The sequence below is a fragment of the Choloepus didactylus genome, chromosome 1, assembly GCF_015220235.1.
Source record: "Choloepus didactylus isolate mChoDid1 chromosome 1, mChoDid1.pri, whole genome shotgun sequence".
In the NCBI taxonomy this organism is placed as follows: domain Eukaryota; kingdom Metazoa; phylum Chordata; class Mammalia; order Pilosa; family Megalonychidae; genus Choloepus; species Choloepus didactylus.
Window position 1 is genome coordinate 239,566,707 of NC_051307.1, and position 20,309 is coordinate 239,587,015.

Genomic DNA, 20,309 nt, shown 5'->3' on the forward strand with positions numbered 1-20,309 from the left:
CTGTTTATCCCACTGACAACATTCCCGGGGTGATGAAGTGGTCTTGGCCCTTCTGAGGACCTGTACAACTTTTTACTTTGTTTTATATTTTGTTTGCTTTTGAGCAAGTGTGAGAATAGTTATGCTTTCTTTTTTTTAACAAACACACACATTCTCTCTCTCCCAACCCCCCCTTCAGTGTTTCTATTAAATAACTAATATATGGTCATTGCAGGATAATCACATGAAATATTAAAAACACACAAAGCCCATCCTTGCCACTAGTCACATTCTTTCATTTGCCAGGTGACAGAATCCCAACCCACACCAGCTTCACCAAAGAAGAACCTACGGCTTACAGAAGCTGACACAAGATTGAAGGAAAAGCACCATAGACCAGGTTCTTGGAGACTAGAACTGGGGGTGCAGTACTCATAGGATTTGCTTTCTCTCCTTGCTTTGATTTCTCTTTGAGCATTGGCCTCCTTTCCTCTGCAGAGTGATCTTCTCTACCTGGCAGGAAATATGGCCTGAGGCAGCCCCAGCTTTTCAGCTAAACACAGCAGAAGGAGAGCTACCTCCAATTTCATATGTCAATCTCAGGGAAGGATTCCAATTGGCTCTGCTTGAGCAGCATGCCTACCTTTTAGCCCGCAAAGCTGTTACCAGAGCGATGAGATACTGTTTGGTTAAGTGTACTGTGATAAGCAGCCAGAGCAGAGTCATAAGGAATGGAATTGGGGCATCCTGCCCAAAGGACATAGGAATGTGGGGCAGGCAAATATAACAAGTCCACCTCAGCCCTGCTCCCACCAATCAGGGATATAACCACTGGTTGGGGATTGTCCTCTACAAAAGGCATGTTCAGGTCCTACCCCTAGTCCAGTGGGTGTGAGCCCATTTGTAAATAAGACCTTTCAAGACCAAACTGAATTAGTGTGGCCTCAATCCAATATGGCTGAAGTCCTTATAAGCAAAGGAAATTGGACATGGGGGAAGCAGCCACAAGGAGAAATCAAAGAAGAAGCTGGAAGTCAACGGAACTTGAAGGAGAAAGGAGAAGACATCACCATGTGCCTTGCCATGTGACAGAAAAGCCAAGGATCAAGGATCAAGGGCAGCCAGCCCCAGAACACCAGGTCTTCAGGGAGAAAACATCGTGTTGCTGGCATCTCAAGTTAGACTTCTCCTAGCCTCAAAATTGTGAGCCAATAAATTCCTGTTGTTTAAGCCAACCCATTGTGTGGTATTTGTTTTAGCAGCCAGGGGACTAATACACCACTGTTAACATCTTCTTCCGGACTTTTTTGGATGCATGAACATATATACACTTCTTCCTGCAGCCTCTGTATCCCCAGTGAGCATATTATAAAGTACTAATCAGAAAGTGAGTCAGGGAAAGTCAGTTTTATGCATAAAAAAAAGAGATAGCCCTCTCTTCTCCCTTGCATCACCGTCAATTCGTGATCCTGGAAGAAAATAAACCATTGGAGGAATCAGAGGTTTTAAAAGATTGGAGAAAATGGAAGAAATCACAAAGGAGAAGATGGACAGGTTTGTTTATAAAGCATAAAAGACACTCTTTAACTTCTGTTGCTGAAGAAAAATAGCTACCCTACTCCAAAATCATGATCAACAATAAAAGGCAAACTTCAGACTGGGGAAATGTTTTACAAACAATGGGTTCACAATTTTATTACGTAAAAAGCACACACAAATTGGCAAGGACATGGACTGTTCATGAAAGAAGCAGCACAGTAAACAAGGGTCATTTTCTACCTCACTAATAATCAAAGACATACAAATTAAAAAACATAATCACTTGCAGCCTTTCAAATTTGAAGTTTAAAAAATTGGTAACAACGACGGCTGATGGTGCAGTGAAGAATGGGAACTCATACATTTCTGGTGGGAAAATGACTTGCTAAAAATCTTTTCGAAAGCAACTTGGCAATACACATCAAAGGCTTGAAAAATATCCAGACCTTTTGACCTGGGAATTCCTCTTCTGGGAATCTATTTCAGGGACATAATCCTAAATTAGGACAAAGTGTTTGAAGAAATATTTTTATAACAGCAAAATGTAGAAGAAATCACCAAGAAGGAAATGATTTAAAAACATAAAGTACACCTACAGGATGGACTGTTTCACAACCTGTAAACCCATGGCAATGCAACCTATTTTTAAAAAGGGAAAAATGCTTATAAGGTTAAACAGTTAGAATACAAATATGTATATGCTGTACGATAACTCCCGTGTAAAATACACACCACAAATTTATTCATAGCAAAAAGAGTGGAGAGGAACACCACAAATGTTAACGAATGGTCAGAAAATGATCTGATTTTGTTTTATTTTTCGCTTCTCTCTGTGTGTCTTGTATCCTCCAAATTTTCTCTGTTGAGTATTGTAAACTTTATAATCAAAAAGTTATTTTTTAAGAAGTTATGCCAAAAGTTGATGGGCATATGCCAATTCGGTGTTCAATCATTAAAGTTTTATGAAAATCAAAGAAGTAGAATGGATCTTAATGGTGTATCCATCAAAGCTTTTCTCTCTTGCTATTCAACAGTGATGGCGCATTAAAAGTTTTGGAGTCAGTCATTTCACTGCTCTGAGCCTCTTCTATAACATGGCATAATCATATGGATAATCATACATACATAAACAACATAGAACATGCCTTTTGCTAAGTAGGCTAGATCCCTTGTCGCCACTTGGGGCCACAGCATATACCTGATGCATAGTAGGTGCTCAGGAAGTAACGAGGCAGCTGTCAATGATCACTTCTTCCATTCTTGAAGCCCCACATATTCCATTCAAGCTCCAAATTTGCAGTTTCCCTTCCACCCTTTCTATCTCAACCCATCAGAAGCAGACCTTCTTAAGGGGTTCAGTGGTGCCTCCAATAATTACCAGGTCCCACTGAGTTCTCTGAGCTAACATAGGCATATGCAGGGGGCAATTATCCTTTTGTTTTCCCTCTGATCTTCAACCCACAATGCCTATAATTTTGGTGTGGTGGTGCTGGCAGGCCTGGAGGAAAATAGTTTGAGTAGGGCTTCTAGAGTCTTAAGACCTGGCTTACAAAACTGGCTCCCCACCGGCTATCTGATCTGGTCCTTCCCCTTTCTGAATCCCAGTTTCCTCATCTTTAAAGTAAGGGTAACAGTATCAACTGCTCTGTCATAGGGTTGTTGAAAGAACAAATGAGATAATACATGTAAAGTGCTTGGCACCACCCTAGCCTGATCCCTTGCAGAATCATTCTCTTAGAGTTGTGTTTTAACAATATACTCGGGGCATTGTTCAAAGGTGTGATAAGAAATCACCATGTGTAGAACTCAATCTCCATTTGCTGTCAAATTTATGGAGAATATTTTCATGCATGACCCCATTTTCCACATGAGAAATAATTAGAATTTTTGTCAGGAAAACTGGGAGATGCCTGTCCTCTGATATCTAAAATTCTGTGATTTATGGGAACTCTGTATTTTCTGCATGATTTTTCTATAAACCTACAACTTCTCTAATTAAAAAAAAAAAAGTTCTGTGACTGACTCATCTTGTTTTCATTTTTGTCTTGGCTTCCAGGAAGCTTAGAGATAGATCTGATGCTTAATGACAGCAGCTCCCTTAAACCTCAAGGGCTTACCATTATATCTGTATTTTCTAAAGCTCATTGTACACGTCCTCAATTATAAGCTGCCTCAAATCCTTTTGATAGAGGGGGAAAGGAAAGAAAAAGAAAGAAAGGAAGGAAGGAAGGAAGGAAGGAAAGAAAGAAAGGAAGGAAGGAAAGAAAGAAAGAAAAAAAGAAAGAAAGAAAGGAAGGAAGGAAAGAAAGGAAGGAAAGAAAGAAAGAAAAGAAAGGAAGGAAGGAAGGAAGAAAGGAAGGATGGAATGAAGGGAGGAAGGGAAGAAGGGAGCAAGCAAGTAAAGTTTGAAAATAGTGTTTGGCATGTCACATGCCCACTGTCTCAGCTAGGGTATAGGTTTGGCTTCTTTAACAGAGACCCAATATAATTGTGACTTAAACAAAATGGAAGAGTATAACAAGCTGGTCATAAGCAGTCGCAGGCTGGTACGATGACCTCAAGGTAAGAGTGACCCTGGCTGCTTCTAGCTTGTAGCTCCACTGTTCCGGTGGTGTTGTCTTTGACCACGTTTCAAGATGGCTTGCCACCCTGTCTGCATCATAACCAGTGGTAAAGGGGAACGCAGAGGGCTCACCTCTTGGTATTCATGACATAGTTACACACATCGTTTCACTCAGAATCCACTGGCCAAAATTTAGTCACACCTAACTGCAAGAGAAACTGGGATATTTAGTCTTTCACAGTCATATATCCAACTAAAATTAGGGTTCCATTACTACAGAAGAGAGGAAGAATAAATATTAGAGGACATCTACCAGTCTCTGCCACGTCCACCGTCTCGTGGTTTTCTTTGCTCACGAGTGTGCTGCTATCTACCCTGAGTCCTGCTGATCACTCCAGCCTTTATGCTGCTGTCAGAGAAATTTCTGATTCAGAGTGCTATTATGGTACCCCTCTGCTCACAAATCACCCCTGGCTCCCCACCGCCCAGAAAAGTTCCTAGCATCAGGAATCCGGTGAAGGGCAAGTAGAACCAGAGATAGCTGGGCCCATTTGCATTTTTATCAAGTTCCCAGAGTATTCTGCTACTGGTGGAGGTTCCACACTTTGGCAACCATTGACCTAGAGAATAAACACATGCTCCTTCACCTGCTATTCAAAGCCTGGCTCAGCTTAGTCTCAACCTACTTTCCAGCTTCATCTCTTATCCTTCTCTTCCCCCTCCACACACCCGAGGCTCCAGTCACACTGAAGTTCTCACCTATCCCCAAGCAGGCCAGCTCTTCACACCTCTGTGCCTTGTTGTCCCTTTTGTCTTGATTGTCTCCTTTTGCCTGGCAACTTCCTTTCCAATTCCTCCCTGAAGCCTTTCCTGGTCCTCTAAGCTGTTGTTAGGGCATTCTCTCCCCCAGGTCCTTGCAGACTTAGTACATTCTTCTACTATTGCTCTTATCGCCTTGCATTGTGATTGTCTGTCCAGTTGTCTCCCCATCACTGGAGTCTTTGTCACTTCTGGAGCTCTCAGCCATGGCAAAAGTGAAAGAAGCAATTGGGTGAATGAAGAAGATAAATGAGTTAATACATGAACAAGTGAGTTATGCTCCATTTATGCTTGGTTCTCTCCATTGAGTCATTGCACCCTGGTCCAGGAAAGGAAAGTTCCACAAAGTCCCAACTATCAATTTCTTCTCGGCAGGAGTCAACTGGGATCCAGAATCCACTGAGTATGCTAGAGCTGGCAGGGGCTGGGAGCCCGTGGTGAGATCAGGTTCCCGATCTCAGGTGTGAACTTCCACCCAATCCTCCCTGTTCTTACTCACCCTAGTGTTTCTAAAAGTTCATTGTAAGACATTTGGGACTCTGGAGAAACAAGGCTATACATGGCAGATGCCTTCTAGGGTCATGCCACGAAAGATATTTTCACCAAACTACAGATGCAGAGTCAGTGGTGTTTCAAATTAAAACTGGAGCCTTGAGATTCCAGAACAAATCTCTCCCTTCTCAGTGGGATCTCAGCTTCCTCTGAACCCCATAAAAGAGGTCTTCCTTGGCTCTGGCAAGCACTGATATGCTGTAAGAAGGGACTCTCTGTTCTGCCATGGTTGTGAGCTATCAGGAATGGTGCTATCTGGGGTGGCATCTGTTCCTGCACCAAGGCTTTGTAGGCTTGGCAAGGCATTGCACCTCTTTGAGCATTATCATCCTCTTAGGTTTGTGGTGAGGATCAAATAAGACATGTGGGTAAATGGGCCAGCACAGTACCGAGCAGATGGTAGGTGTGCAATAAAGTAACGGTGGTTCTTACGACTGATCCTTGAAAATTAAGTCTTTTCCCTAGTGAACCAGGCTGACTCTGTCTTCTAGGGTTCTTCCCATTTATATCTACCTTCCTCCTCTGTTACAATTCCACCCATTTTTGGAAGCTCAGCTCTCATCCCACCTGTCTCTGTCTCTGTTCCTGGAACTCTCTCACGCCTACGGTACTTATGGTCTAGCCTAAAAAACATAGAAGCCAGTGGTTAATTAAGAGCAGGCGATCTGCCAGTGGGATTGCCATGTATGGCTGCATGGGCTGTGCACTGCCCAAATCTAGGGAGTGCTGTTCCATTTTCTGTAATGGGAATGGGGCCCCAGTGAATTGTGCAACGAACAAGCAAAGGATCTGAGTCTGAATTCTGGCTTGACCACTTGTTAATTGTATGACCAATGAGTATGTAGCCTCCTAAGCCTCAATTTCTTCCCCATGTGAATGGGGATGTTGTTAGTAGTTACCATATGGAGCGGTTGAGAATATTGAGTAGTTTAACAAGTTTAGAACAGTGCCTTGGTACATATTTACTGAGCACTTAATATTATTATCATTATTATAACAACGTTCTTATCTCATGTGTGGGTGTCTTTTCTCTCTGAGAAGGCTTCAAGCAAACTGGGATGATGAGTCACTGAAACATTACAGCAGCTGGGCCCTGCACCCGTGGGAGGCAGGTCCTCATACTATCCTCTATCTCTACTCCATCCTTCTGTTTGCCAAAATCCAATTTTATAGTCAGGCCTCTTTTAGCTACAAATAACAAAACTCCGAAGCAAACTAGCTTAAGCCAAAAGCAACATTTGTGGGCTTATGTAACTGGGATTTACAATGGAGGATCCAGTGGATTCAGGCATAGATGGATCCAGGGGTTCAAGCTGCATCATTAGGATTGTCTCCATCTCTAGGCGCCACTTCTGCCTGAGTTGGCTTTATTCTTGGGCAGTTCTTCCACATGACAGGAAACCAGGCCACTGGATGGTTCAAGCTTGCATTCTATGGCTTTTAATCTAAAGGGAAGAGAAACCATAGAGCAAATCTTATGGAAGTCCTCTGATTGGCTCAGCTTGGGTCACATGCCTTGGACCAATCATGTGGCTAGAGGGATGAAGTACTGTGATTGGCCAAGCTGTGGTCAGGTGTCTACCCATATTGATAGTCTCATGAGAGCCATATGGGATGGGCAAGGAGCAGTTCTCCGAATGGGAAGAGTGGCGCTGGGGATACACAAATGTTGGCTGTCCTTGTCATCCTTCATGGCTCCTTTCAAAGGTTACTTCCTCAGCGAACCTTACTTTCCCTGACTCCCCTATGTGGATCTCAACCTTCCCACAGTAAATTGCAAATTATTCCCTGACTCCTTCAGGCTAGACTGGGAACAATTTAAGGCAAGGATTAGAGCATTAATTATCCATCTGTATCTCTCAGGCCTAGCTTCCGGTCTGGGCTGTGGAAGGGACGTTGCTGGTAGCCTGTCCAGTGCCCACTTACCCCTCCCTATACAGATCTTTATTGGGTTTTGCCCTCTCTCCCCCTGCCTTGGGCTTAGTGGGACAGCACACACCACCCTGACAAATTTAAACCTGTTAGTGTCATCTCTTGCCACAGTGATTGTTTCAGGAATGGGCATGTGAGACCTAGTTTGGACTAATGAGACATCAGTGTCTGGGAAAGAACTCTTCCTGTTCTTCTGGGTGGGCCGTGGGTAGTCTTGCTGAACATGAACGAGGAAGCATTTTGCCTTGACCCATACTGGCTACCACCGTACAGGCAGGGGAAACCCACTTTAGGTGGAAGCTGACATGGAGGCAGTGTGGGGACACCTAAAGACCCTGGGCCCTTGATGGTCTTGTTGAGTTGCTAGATTAGCCAACCCTGAAGGCTTCTCTGCCCCAGGACAGCCAAGCCTACACATTTCCTTATTGCTAATCCATTTTGAGCTGGGGTGTTTTTTTATCTGCAGTCAGTCACAAGTATCCTCAGAAAGAGGTACTCAGAAAGTTCTCCCTGAATGAACGACATGGGTGAGTGGTCACAGGCTGAGAGCCACCAGACGTGCCCTCCTGAACCTTTGCCACCCACACCGGTTCCTTTCTACCCCACAATAATAGACACTCAAAGACTCTGGGTGTTTTTAAAAAACCACAGCAGTCACTTTAATCTTAAGCTTGCACTTTACAAAACCACAAGGGAGAACTCCTGGAGGAGGAGAGAATGATGGGGGATGGGTGAGTGGGGGATGGGTGAGTGGGGGATGGTGTAAAATGGGAAGAGGGAGGCCCAGAAAAGATGTTCCCCTCATCTTGGGGACCAAGCAGAGACTGGGCCCTGGCCCAGCCCAGCAAGACCTTCCATGTCCTGGCTCTACAGAGCTCGGCCAAAAGACCTTGGGGAAGAGCCACAGTCCTCTAAAGACTCGCCATTGGACGGGCAGCCACAAGCTGTGGCTTCCGGCAGCCCAAGGCCAGAAGTGGGCCTCCCTCCCCTCCCTCCTTCAGGCCAGGGGCAGGCAGCCTGAGACATGGGTGCGGGCTACCCATCCAGCAGCTTCAGGATGCTCTCACGTTCCTTCAGAGTCTTCCAGGCCTGGTCCTTCTCCTTCTTGGTAGGGGTCCGCTTCTTCTGCCGGGCTGCCATGATCTTGCGGAAGGCGTCCATGACCTCGTTGTCTGCCATGCGAACCCGCTGCCTCAGCTCCTGCCGGCTCACCTCCTCCTTTGCCAGCCTGCGGGGACCAGAGGATGAGATGCCACATCAGGCCACTGCCAGAGCGCAGCCCCTCTATCTTCCAGACTGAGCCCACTCACCGCCCCAGGCTGCCACTCCTGTGGATCATGCTTATGCAACCACATTTAGACAGTACAATTTTTAGCTCTTTAAAAATATCTACTCAGTTAAACCTCATAACAACACTGTCAGGTAGATACTATTATTCCTACATTGCCAATAAGGAAAAACCAAGGCTCAAGAAGGATAAGGGATGCCCCAAGATACCCCAGCTAGTGAGTGGAAGATCTGGACCAAGGCAGGAAGCCCCAAACTCAGTGTTTTCAAACAATATTCTTTAAAAAGGTGTTCTGGTGCCAACAGAAGACCTGCTTATTTCAAGCAAATTCCAGAGCAGTCTACAGTGTTTAGTTTAGGCAGTTCTAAGGCTTTTGGGAGGTTGGTGAGAATGCCAAACCAACCCCCTCTAAATAGGTTCCACCCTATAAATTCCATTAATGGTGGAGGCGGAAGGTCACTCGGAAATCTAGTCCAACTTGTTAATTTTTCAAAAGAGGAAGCTGCTGCTTGGGGCAGGATGTAACTTGCTTAAGTCCCCGCAACTGGCCTGTGGCAGGGCTGAGGGCTGCACTCTGGCCTTCTGATAGCCCTGAGCTACTTCCTTCACTGCCATTACTACTACCTTTTTTTAAAAAAAACTTTGTGGTTTTATATATATATATATATATAAACACAACAAAAAAAGTTCCCATTTTAACCCCTTTCATGTGCATAATTCAGTGGTGGTTAATTACGTTCACAACACTGGGCTACCATCCCCACCATCGGTCACCAAAACTTCCTGCCCATTATTTCACCTGCCCATGCTTGTGTCCCTCTCCCACTCTTGGTGAGCCTCCTTCACCTACATTTTCTTCTTCTCCTGAACTAGACAGAGGTTTTGTATTTAGCCTTGGGCTCAAGTCTTATCTTGGCTGTTTACTGCCTGTGTGACCTTCAGGCTTCTCTGGGCCTTTATTGCTTCATCTTGTTAACAGCAGAAGTGCCACCTACTCCTTGGGTGGAGGCTGAGATTGAATGAGTTGGTGTACCAAAGCCCCTGGCACACAGGAGATATCTGGTACACATTAGACTCCCTTATCCTTAAATATCATAGCCGCTTGTCAACAACTATCTCTCCTTTTAATGTTGCATGTCTTTATTGATAATCCATTTGTAGACTCCAAGCACTGCCTCTCTCCCTAGGCCTTAGTACAGTGTCTGACTAAGACACAGTAAGAGTTGGACAAATGAAAGAATGTGCCCTGCCCTCTTGGGGCTCTCACCTGCCCCTGAGAAGCCAGGAGACTTAGTTGGGTTGCTTCTCTCTCTCTTCCTAGTAAAAAGGCAGCTATTACCACGGTCTCCCTCAAAATGTCATTTATACCCTTGTTGTGATAATACACTGCTAGATGGATGATGGAGTCGATAAAAAATGAACGATACTGATACCAATTCCCTAAAGATCTTGTCCTAAAATACTGGTCAATTTCTGGTGCTGGGTAGGCCAATAAAAATCACAGACATCCAACAAAATTTTGACAGTTGATAAATCTAGATGGAGAGCCTACTGGTATTTATTGTACTATTCTTTCATATTTCCAAGTTTGACAGTGTTCATAATAAAACTTTGAGGAAAAAAGAAAATAAGCATGAAAATCACTTAAAAAATAAATCACAGCCCTCCCTGATCAAGACAGCATAGTAAGAAGCTTCAGGGCTCTGTCCCTCACACAGAAGCTTGGACCAACCAGCAAGAACCAGCAGAAACATCTTTCTCAAAGTACCAAACAGGTAAAGGACTGTAGTAACAGGTCATGCGCTGAGTCAAGGAAAAAGTCACTTAACTCACATTCCCTTTATCCAGTGTATGGACAGATGAGAAATATGGGGACAAACACTAAATGAAAAATAGGGTGGGATGGAATGTTTTAAGTGTTCTTTTTTACCTTTATTTTTATTTTTTTGGAGTAAGGAAAATGTTCAAAAATTGGTTCTGGTGATTAATGCACAACTATATGATGATACTGTGAATAAGGTGATTGTACACTGTGGATGATTGTAGGGTATGTGAATAGATCTCAGTAAAACTGTATTAAAAAAAAAAAGCCACTTAAAAGTGGCAGGATCTTATAGCACCCTAGCTAGCACTTCCCCCACCCCTCACCATCTTGGTGCAGGGCTGGCCTGTGCTCCCAGTGTGGATTCCTGGGAGCATGTATGTTTGGCTCAATCTGTCTTCTGGTGGCCTGAGGGATTCACTGTCACGGAATTTTCCTTGTATGTAGAAGGCGGCTCACAGAGCTCTCCTACAGAACACTGCAGGAGAGCAGTCAAGTGGCTGCTGGGGAGTAAGGGACTACTGCTGTAGGACATACGGCACAGTGCCCAGGACCGTGAGGAAACTGTTTCCTAGGGAAAAGAGGACACTTATCTATGTAAACAGGAAAATTCCTAGAGGCACACCCGTATACCCAAGACAAGACAGGTGCACGCATACCCAAGACAAGTGCAAAAAGACCAGGGAGGCCCCTATGCTTTGGCCTGAAGCTATTCTCCAAACTCACTGTGTAGATAAGCCCTGAAGGAGAACATTTGCACAGATCAATCTGCAAACATTGGGAAAGGTATTTTCTTTTTTTCCCTTTATTTAGCTCTTGGCATTCAAAGAAAGCTCTGTCATAACACTAGCTGGATACAAGACTAAGGAAAAGATGCCTCAGTCTAAATTCCAGCAATAACAAATTAAAATATCAAAATGTCCAGGTTTCAACAAAAGATTACAAAACATACTACAAAACAGGAAGTGACGGCCCAGGCAAAGGAGACTAAAACATTAGAAACCCTCAGTGAGGAGGATCAGACCTGGGACATTCCAGGCAAAACCTTAAAAAAAGGTCCTAAATATGCTCAAAGAGCTAAAGGAGAACATGGACAAAGAACTAAAAGAAACAACAGATGAACATAAAGAGAATATCAACAGAGAGATGGAAATTATGAAAAGGAACGAAACAGAGTTCAAGACCACACTAACAAAAATTTAGAGGGGTTCAAACAGCAGATTGGCATCACAAGAAGAAAGAATCAGTGACCTCAAAGGTAAGAACACTGAAATCATTAAGTCTAAGGAGCAGAAAGAAGAAAGAATGAAGAAAAGTGAACAGAGCCTGAGAAAACTGTAGGACACCATCAAGTGTACCAATACATGCATTGTGGGAGTCCCAGAAGGAGAAGAAAGAGAGAAAGGGGCAGAGAGACTATTCAAGGGAATATGGCTGAAAACTTCCCAAAGTTAACAAAAGACCTGAATATGCACATCCAAGACACTCGATGAAATCCAAACAGGATAAACCCAAATAGACTTACACCACACTATGTTATAATCAAACTGTCGAATGCCAAAGATAAAGAGAATTCTGAAAACTGCAAGAGAGAAACAATGTGTCACACACAAGGGAGACTCAGTAAGATTAATTTCCAATTTCTCATTGGGAGCCATGGAGGGAAGAAAGCAGTTGGGAGACATATTTGAAGTGCTGAAAGCAAAAAACTGCCAAACAATAATTCTATATTTGGCAAAACTGTCTTTCAGAAATGAGAGAGGGATTAAGACATTCCCAGCTAAACAAAAACTGAGGGCCTTCTCACCACTAGACTGGCCCTACAAGAAATGCTAAAGGGAGTTCTGTAGGTTGAAAGAAAGGATAGTAGACAATTGACTAAAGCCACATGAAGACATATAAAGATCTCCGGTAAAGATAATGACATGGGTAAATATAAATTCCAGTAGAATTGTATTTTTTATTTGTAACTACATTTTCTACTTCCACAGGATCTACAAGGTAAATGCATAAAACATAATGATAAATCAGTGGTTTGACTCATAAAGTATAAATGTGTAATTCGTGACAAGTATGTAAAGCAGGGGACAGAGGGGTATAGGAATATAGTTAATATATGCTGTTAAAGTTGTTAAGTTGGTATCAAAGCAAACAAGACTGTTATAGACTTAAGATGTTAAATTTAAGCCCCATGATAACCACAAAGAAAATATCAGAGAATATGCAAACTCATAGAGACAGAAGGTGAAGTATAGGTTACGAGGGGTGGGGGGCAGGGGCAATGAGTAGTTAATGCATAATGGGTGTAGTGTTTCTGCTGGGGGTGAAGGGAAAGTTCTGGTAATGGATGGTGGTGAGGACACTGCAACATTATGAATATGATTAATCCCACTGAATGGTATGCTTGGGAGGGGTTGGGGTATGGAGAATTTATGTTGTATGGATGTTTACAATTAAGAAAAAAAAGATATACTTTAAAGATGGTAAGAAATGATAATGTGTGGGATCTAAAAATGTTGGAGAAAAGGCTCAAAAGGACATTATTGGGACATAAGAAAAAAATGGAACATAGAATGTAAGTTTTATATCAACGTTAAATTTCTTAAACTTCATTACTGCACTTAAGGTAGTTATATAAGAGAATATCCTTGTTTGTAGGAAACATACATGGAAGTTTTATGTGTTCAAGAAATATGATATATGCAACCTGCTCTCTAATGTTCAGAAGATAGATACATGGATGGATGATAAAATGATACGGCAAAGGTGGCAAAATATTAAAATTGGTGGATCTGGGAATCTGGGGGGTACGGGTATGTTAGAGTTCTCTGTATGAGGTTTGTTTTATTTTTGCAACTGTCCTGTAAATTCATAATTATTTCAAAACACAAAAAAGTTTAAAAAAAATAAAAAAACAAAAAACAATAAATAAAATAAATCCCAATGCCTGAGTCTCTAATCTGTGGAATGAGAATCTGAGTGAGACTTACACCAACTGAGGTGGTGCCTGGGCATCCAGGTGATTTTAAGGCCCAGCCAGGTTTCAGAAAGCTCCTGGCAGGCGACCAGGAGTGTCCAAGGCCTCCCCAGCCACACCAGTGACCACACGTCACGCTCACACTCACCTCAGCAGGTCGTGCTTCTTGGTGCGGTTGTGAGCGCTCAGCGCCTTCAGCTCGGCCTGACGTTTGCGCAGCTCAGCAAGGACCTCATCCTCTGAGTCTTCTGCGGGGCGGTCCTCAGACTCCAGGAGGCCCTGGGCGATCAGCTCCTCCTTGATGCGGCTCTCCAGGGATTTCGTATGTGGCACACTACAGAAGGCAGCCCCCTCAGACTCTGGGGAGCAGCCCCCTCAGCTCAAGGGCTAGTGTGTGTGTGTGGGGGTGTCCACCTCAGAGGTTCCCAGGGTTTCCTGAGGTCAGTGAACACCCTTTTTCTTTGCCTTCCCCCCCCATATCCATCAGATGTCAAAAGAGAGACAGACACATCTGGTCTTGTTTTTAAATACAAGTAACATATATCCACTGTCAAAAAATCAGAAAATACAGAAAAACTCAGAAATACCACAACCCAGAGAAAAGCCCTATCATTTATCATTATTATTTTGTTATATATATATGTTATGTGTTATATATAATATATATATATTCCAAGTTTTGTTTTATATTATTGTCAATTCTTTGTTACATATCATTCCAGGCTTTTTCTCCCTAAGTGTATGTTTTAAGTAAAAACAGGATTATACTGTCTGTACTGTGCTATAATGGATGTCTCCCCCACTATGCACTCTATTGTTTAGATCTTTTCATCTCAATTAAGTATATTTCTCTAATAGGATTAATGGCTGCAAGTTATTTCATCGTATGGAGTTGCTACGGTTCAGCCACCCAAGCCCCTGCCATTGGGCATGTGGGTTGTTTACAGTGTGCACAGGGCTATGAAGAGCCCTGCACCAAGTCTGGATATGTCGGGATGCTGGGCAGTGCTCACATTTGAAACTGTTATAGGGTGGCCCCAATGTCGAAATGGACAGAAGCCAACAGAAGCAGGGGCTAGCGTTTGGGAGTGTGGGTGGGACACCACTCACCTGAAGGGCTTGTTCTGATTGCGGGGAGAGGTGCTGGCCCCATCAGCCCCCGATTCTTTCCCAGACATGTCAGGGATAGGAGAGTCCTCCATAGGGGAAATAATATTTTCCTGGAAGACAACAGAAAAGGGGTGGGGGTGGGGGGATAAAGAGCTGTAGAATTTCCATTCTCTCACTCCTCTCCAACCTACATGGACAATCTTCATAGACCAGAAATATCCTTTCATCTATCCCATCCCACCTCCTCCGAGAAGCCTTTCTAAACTGACTCCAAAGCACTTTGATCATTCTAAAAATCTGGTTTATTTTGTACTTACAAAGGGAGCACAGAAGAGCAATGATGACAATCAACAATAGTAAAGAGAAGAGCTAAGGTTTGTTAAGCATTTACAATGCACCAGGCACGCTATGGCAGAGGCTGCTAGCTGTCCAAACACTTCTTTCCTTTCTCCCGTAGTAACTGGGCTTCTGGCTGCCCAGCAACACATTTCCCAGCCTCCCTTGCAGTTGAGAGTAGTCATGTGACAAATTTTCTCCAGTGGAAAATGATCAGAAGAGATAAAAGCCACTGCCAGTCAGGCCCAGAAAGCTTCCCTCACATATACCTCAGTGCTCTTTTTCTGTGGTCTCAAAGTGGCCTCCATACCCAGAGTGACTTTGGAAGTTACATGTTTAAGATGGCAAAGCCACCATCAGCTGTGGTCCTTGTCTGTAAGCTGGTGGAGAGAAGAGTCCTTCTCCCACCCCCTACCTCAGCCAACCTGGAACATGTGCCCCAGGCTGTTACAAGAGAAAGAAAGAAATTTCAGTTATGTTTGAGCCAGAAGAGGAAGCTGAAGCTCACTGAGGTGAAAGCATTTGCCTAAGGTCACAGCAGGAGGTCTGAATCCTGCCTCTATTATCAACAAGCTGTGTGACCTCAAGCCAATAATTTCCTTTTTTGAGCCTCAATCTTTTCACATGTAACACCAGTGTTCCCGTCTCCAACGAGAGGACGTGTGGAAAGCCCCTTGCACAGGGCTCAGCCCTTAGCCGATGCTCAGCAAAAGTCACTGTAGAACAGTGGTTACTTTTGGGGGAGGTTAGGTACCTTCATGGGAAGGCCATGAAGGGGCTTCTAAGATACTAACATTTTACTTCATGTGCTCATCATTTGTGAAAATCTGTCAAGCTATATGTTTATGATCCATGCATTTTTCTAAATGTATAAGATACCTGAATTACTAAAAAACAACATTAGAACACAAAGTAAACGAGGCTCCTGTTTTGGGCTGGGGTGCTCACCTCCACCAGGGCCTGCAGGAGACGCTGCGTCAGGGCGCCAAAGGGGCAGCCATCTTCAGGCTGCTCGTGCTGGGCCTCCGACTTCTTCAGCAAGGCATCCACATCTGGGGTGGGCAGAGAAGCCAAGGGCGGGTGGCTGAAGTTCTGGGAATCAGCAGAGATGGTCCTTAAGTCCTGGCCTGGGATGGGGAGGGAGGTGAGGGGCCTACCTTTAGTGTCCAGTTCTGTCAGTGGCCCCATGAGGCCTTTCTTCTTGTCAGCCATGGCTGCTGCCCGGGCTCCGTCCTTCTGCTCCTCCAGCAGGTCCTCCTGTGCCCAGCGCTGGGAGTAGTGCTTCCCCAAGGGCGGGATCTGTGGGAGAGACCCCACCCGGCCCCAAGGGGGGAAAACACTGGCCAGCCATTACTGGGGGCTGCCAGAGCTCTCTGTGCACTTGGGCTTAAGCTCTTCATTCATTCATTCATTCATTCATTCATCTCCCCAGTAACTAGCCTAGGACTAGGTGTTGGTGAGAAGAGACAAAGGAAATTAAATCTCCACACTCACAGTCCAGGAGGGAGATAGGTACATAAACAATTAAAAAATTCTTAATTATTATTCATGTTATTTTTGTGTGTGGTAATGAAGGTGTCAGGGATAGATTTTGGTGATGAATGCACAACTATGTAATGGTACCATGAACAATCAAATGTACGATTTGTTTTGTATGACTGCGTGGTATGTGAATATATCTCAATAAAATGAATATTAAAAAAAAAATACTGAGAAGCTGATATGGAATAATTTCCAAAATATAAGGTGAAAAGAATGGTGAATGTACATGGACCACTTCTTGAAAAGCGAAGTGATAGAGGTAGATCAAGGTATTGTGGCAGCACAAAGGAAGACAAAGTGGAACGTGAAAAGGGATTCTAGTAGAGGTAACACGAGATCAGGGCCTTGATGGGCGAGTCAGTTTGTCAAATGGAGAAGAGCTTGTGCAGGGGCCCAGAGACCTGCGAGGATGCCGTGTGAGTGCGGAACAAAGGCAGGATGCTCAGTGGGGCTGGTAAATGTAGCAGGCAAGAGGGGCATGGCTGAGGAAGCTGGTGAGGGGAGCTGGGGTTGTGCCAAGGACTGAGAGGCTTTAAATTAAGTCCTGTGGGTAACAGGAGCCAGGGAAGGCCTGGATGCAGGGCCATGTGAATTAGGCAAAAGGGAGGCATGTCCAAGGGGGCTGAGGTTCGAGCACATGCATCAGGGTGGGTTAATAGGGCCAACGGGAGGCTGGGCAGGATGAGGGAAGGAAGATAATACAGGGCTTTGATATCTTTGATTCTGAAGCACCTTCTGAGACCTCCCATTCTCCACCAGGGTTTCTACCTTATAATGTTCAGCCTCATCATCTGGAGGTTTCAATAATTCCTCTAGCGTGCGTACTTCCTCACTGGTGATGTCGGCACAGTAGGGCTCAACTGAAGCCCAGAACCTGCAGGGAGAAACAGATCCTCCTGAGCGGCTGCCCCTTTAATACCCAATCAACCTCAGCCCTGGGACCCTCCACAGCCTCTACTCCCAGAATCCCAAGCCCCCCTGCCCTCTAGGATCTCTGGCTCTGAACCTGTTGGGGGCGTCATTCTTGGGGATCCGTGGCACATCAATAGGGTCATCAGTGAATTCATATTCCTGGATCTTGGGCTGAAGGTTTTTGGATTTGGGCCGCCCAGGGCCAGGACCTGGCCCATGTCCTGCCTTCCCTTCCAGTTTCTGCTTCTTGGGCTTTCCGTGTTTGGGGGGAGTGCCAAGCTCATGGTCTCGACCCAGCTTCAGGAATCGTCTGTCACCTTTCTTATCCTGCCAGTCTGTGAGGATCTGAAATCACAAAGACTGTCACTGAGGGGGAGAAGGGAAGACACAGGACCACTCTTTCCCCCAGTGAATAAATTAGGATCTAGAAACCAAAGAGGCTTCATATCTTTTGCTCCCTTTTTTATTTAGCAAACTCCTCCTCATCCTTCAAAACTCAGTTCCTTTTCTATGTACTTCTATGTACACAAGACTTTATTTATATTCTTCTCATAACTGCATTCACATATCTACTCTGATTCATTTCTTTACAATCCAAGCCAGTCACAACCCAAGCCAGTAAAGGGTACAAATAGACAATCATACCCTAGGGCATGTTAACTGGTGATAACTTTTTGGTGAAGGCAAGAAAACCTCCCAAGAAACCTTCACTTCAAATGTCACCTCAACTGGGAAGACTTCTCTACATCAGTTACCCCGCTTCTTAAATGCTCAGCTGTATCTCTGATCATGCCATAGCCCTGCTCAAAAAACTACAGTGGGTTTCCAGGGGCCACAAGTTAATTCCAGTCATCTTTTGAGGCCCCAGTTGAAATGGCATCTCCTTCCTTGGTGAGTCTCTGGCAGTTCCTACCTCCACTCATAGGCCAAATTGTGTTGTTCCTTCATACTGGAATTAATGGCGCACCCTGTCTGTATGTTACAAGCTACTGGAGATCAGGAAGCTCCTCCACCATCTTTGTTCCCCAGGACCTGGCATAACACCTGGCACACAGGGCTCAGAGGATGTTTACGCAGTGAATAAAAATAATCGTAGTATCAATATACAATACCTCAAATGCATACTAAGTGTCAGGCATGGGGCTGAGCCTTTGCAAAAATTCTTTCTTTAACCCTCACAAAGACTCTAAGAAGGTCCTATTTTCAGGCCATTTTGCAGATGGGGAAACTGATGTTCAGACAAATGAAGTCACGTACCTAGGAAGCAGCAACACTAGCAAGTGCTTAGGCCAGGATTCAAATCTGGGTCTCCATATTCCAGTTCCTCTACTACTCCTACCCACAGTACCACATTTCTTGGTACTTGTCTGACCTGCCTTTCCCTTTAATTGGCAAGCTCCCTGAAGATCAGAATTGTGGTAATTACCTCTCTTTCTAATGCCTAGCACATAAAGGAAGTCAACACAGACTCAGCGAATTAGAATTCTTATGAGGCTCATACACTTTCCTATGTATTTTACACATATCACACAAGCCTACTTTGGGTCTCTCTCTTTCTCCCCACAAGCCCCTGTACCCCAGGCCTCAGCAGATGGGGCTAACTCAATGACCCAACCTATATCTTGTCACAGTCCACCCTTACTCTTGGCCCTTCTCCCTGACAAGATCCAGCAGGTGGGGTATCACCTGAGTTTCAGCCTCAAGCACTCGAAGGCGCCGGCTGGCAGAAGACAGCAGGGTCTCAAGCTCCAGCTGCAGAGTGTCCAGCTCCTCGATGCCGATGCCATCATCCTCAGAGCGGGCCAGCACTGCCGTGTAGCGGGGACAGACCTTCAGGTGGTCCACAGACTTGAAGTCATGGAACTGCAAGGGGCAGTCCTTCAGCTCGCTCATGGCCCAGGATAAGGGACCCTGTGGAGCTGGAGAGCAAAGGGCTGTTGGTGGGGGACAATGGGGCATGAGAAAAGCCCAAGGGCTCCTCAAGGAGGAGACCAGGTTTCAGTAACCTTACTGACAATGTTGATGGCAAAATTGCTACTCACAGAGCACCTACTGTGTGCCAAGCTAGGTGCAGAGCACTTGACAGGCTTCTCTTGTTGAATTTCTCAACCAACCCCATTAGCAGGGACCACTGTCATCTCCATTTCACAGAAAGGGAAACTGAGACTCTGTAAGAGTGGGTGTACCTAAAGTTGCAGAGACATAATTTGGATCTCTAACCACCAGGATATATTACACTCTTTCTGATGCTCTTCCCTTCTGTCTTATTCCTCTCGGGCTCTCCTAAACCTGAATTCCAGTTCCAAGCATCCCATTCTTAAAATATTCGCTGTGTCTCCCAGGCTCTCCTTGTCCTATCCCTCTCTACCCTTTTCCCCTCTGTCTCAGAAGCCAGACAGACCTGGGTTCAAGCCCAGCCTTTATTGATGTGACCCTATCCATATTATTTAACCCTTCCGAGTCTCAGTTTTGCATCTGTAAAATGGGAATCTCAGTTTTTCCATCTGTAAAATAGGGACAATAGAAAGCAAGTCCTTTAGCATTTCTATTTCCCCGTTTCTCAAATGGGGATACCAACAGTACCTACCTCCCCGGAATGTTCTGAGGATTAAGAGATGATGCCCGTCAAGAGCTCAGCTCAGAGCCTGGCACAGAAAAAGAGGGACTGTTATAAAGCCTGGCCCCACCCGTGGGTCATTCCATTGCCTTCAAGGTCCTCCCCGTCCTCTAGGGACGCCCTAGCGCGGCCCCCGCCCCTCTACCTCCTCACTGCAGCCTCCTACGGCCCCCGGGCCGCGGGAAGGGGCGGGGAGTTCCGCTTGGTCAGAGCAACCGCCCCGGAACTGGCGATGGGCGGGCTCCCAGCAGTCACCGTGGGGGCGGAGAGAAGACGCGGGCGAACCTATTGTGGCTCGCGGGAAAGGGGGGGAAGGCGGTG

At 44.9% G+C, this 20,309-nt stretch overlaps 1 protein-coding gene across 5 annotated transcripts; it reads right to left on the minus strand.

Annotated features, from left to right (window-relative positions):
* Nucleotides 1-8,016: 8,016 nt before the first annotated feature.
* TADA3 (transcriptional adaptor 3) lies at nt 8,017-20,294 on the minus strand. Of its 5 annotated transcripts, none has more exons than XM_037801396.1 (11): nt 20,134-20,292; nt 19,959-20,016; nt 19,414-19,539; nt 19,058-19,290; nt 17,466-17,716; nt 17,228-17,333; nt 16,075-16,216; nt 15,866-15,969; nt 14,582-14,691; nt 13,620-13,805; nt 8,017-8,612 (listed from the first exon to the last, which is right to left on the minus strand). In XM_037801396.1, exons 4-11 carry the CDS (start codon nt 19,262-19,264, stop codon nt 8,420-8,422), a joined length of 1,299 nt encoding a protein of 432 aa, XP_037657324.1. In that variant the 5' UTR covers nt 19,265-19,290; nt 19,414-19,539; nt 19,959-20,016; nt 20,134-20,292; the 3' UTR covers nt 8,017-8,419. The 5 variants fall into 5 exon arrangements, with proteins under 5 accessions (XP_037657324.1, XP_037657314.1, XP_037657298.1 ...); XM_037801386.1 differs by having other exon boundaries at nt 19,414-19,557; XM_037801370.1 differs by lacking the exon at nt 19,414-19,539.
* Between the last annotated feature and the right edge of the window lie 15 nt (nt 20,295-20,309).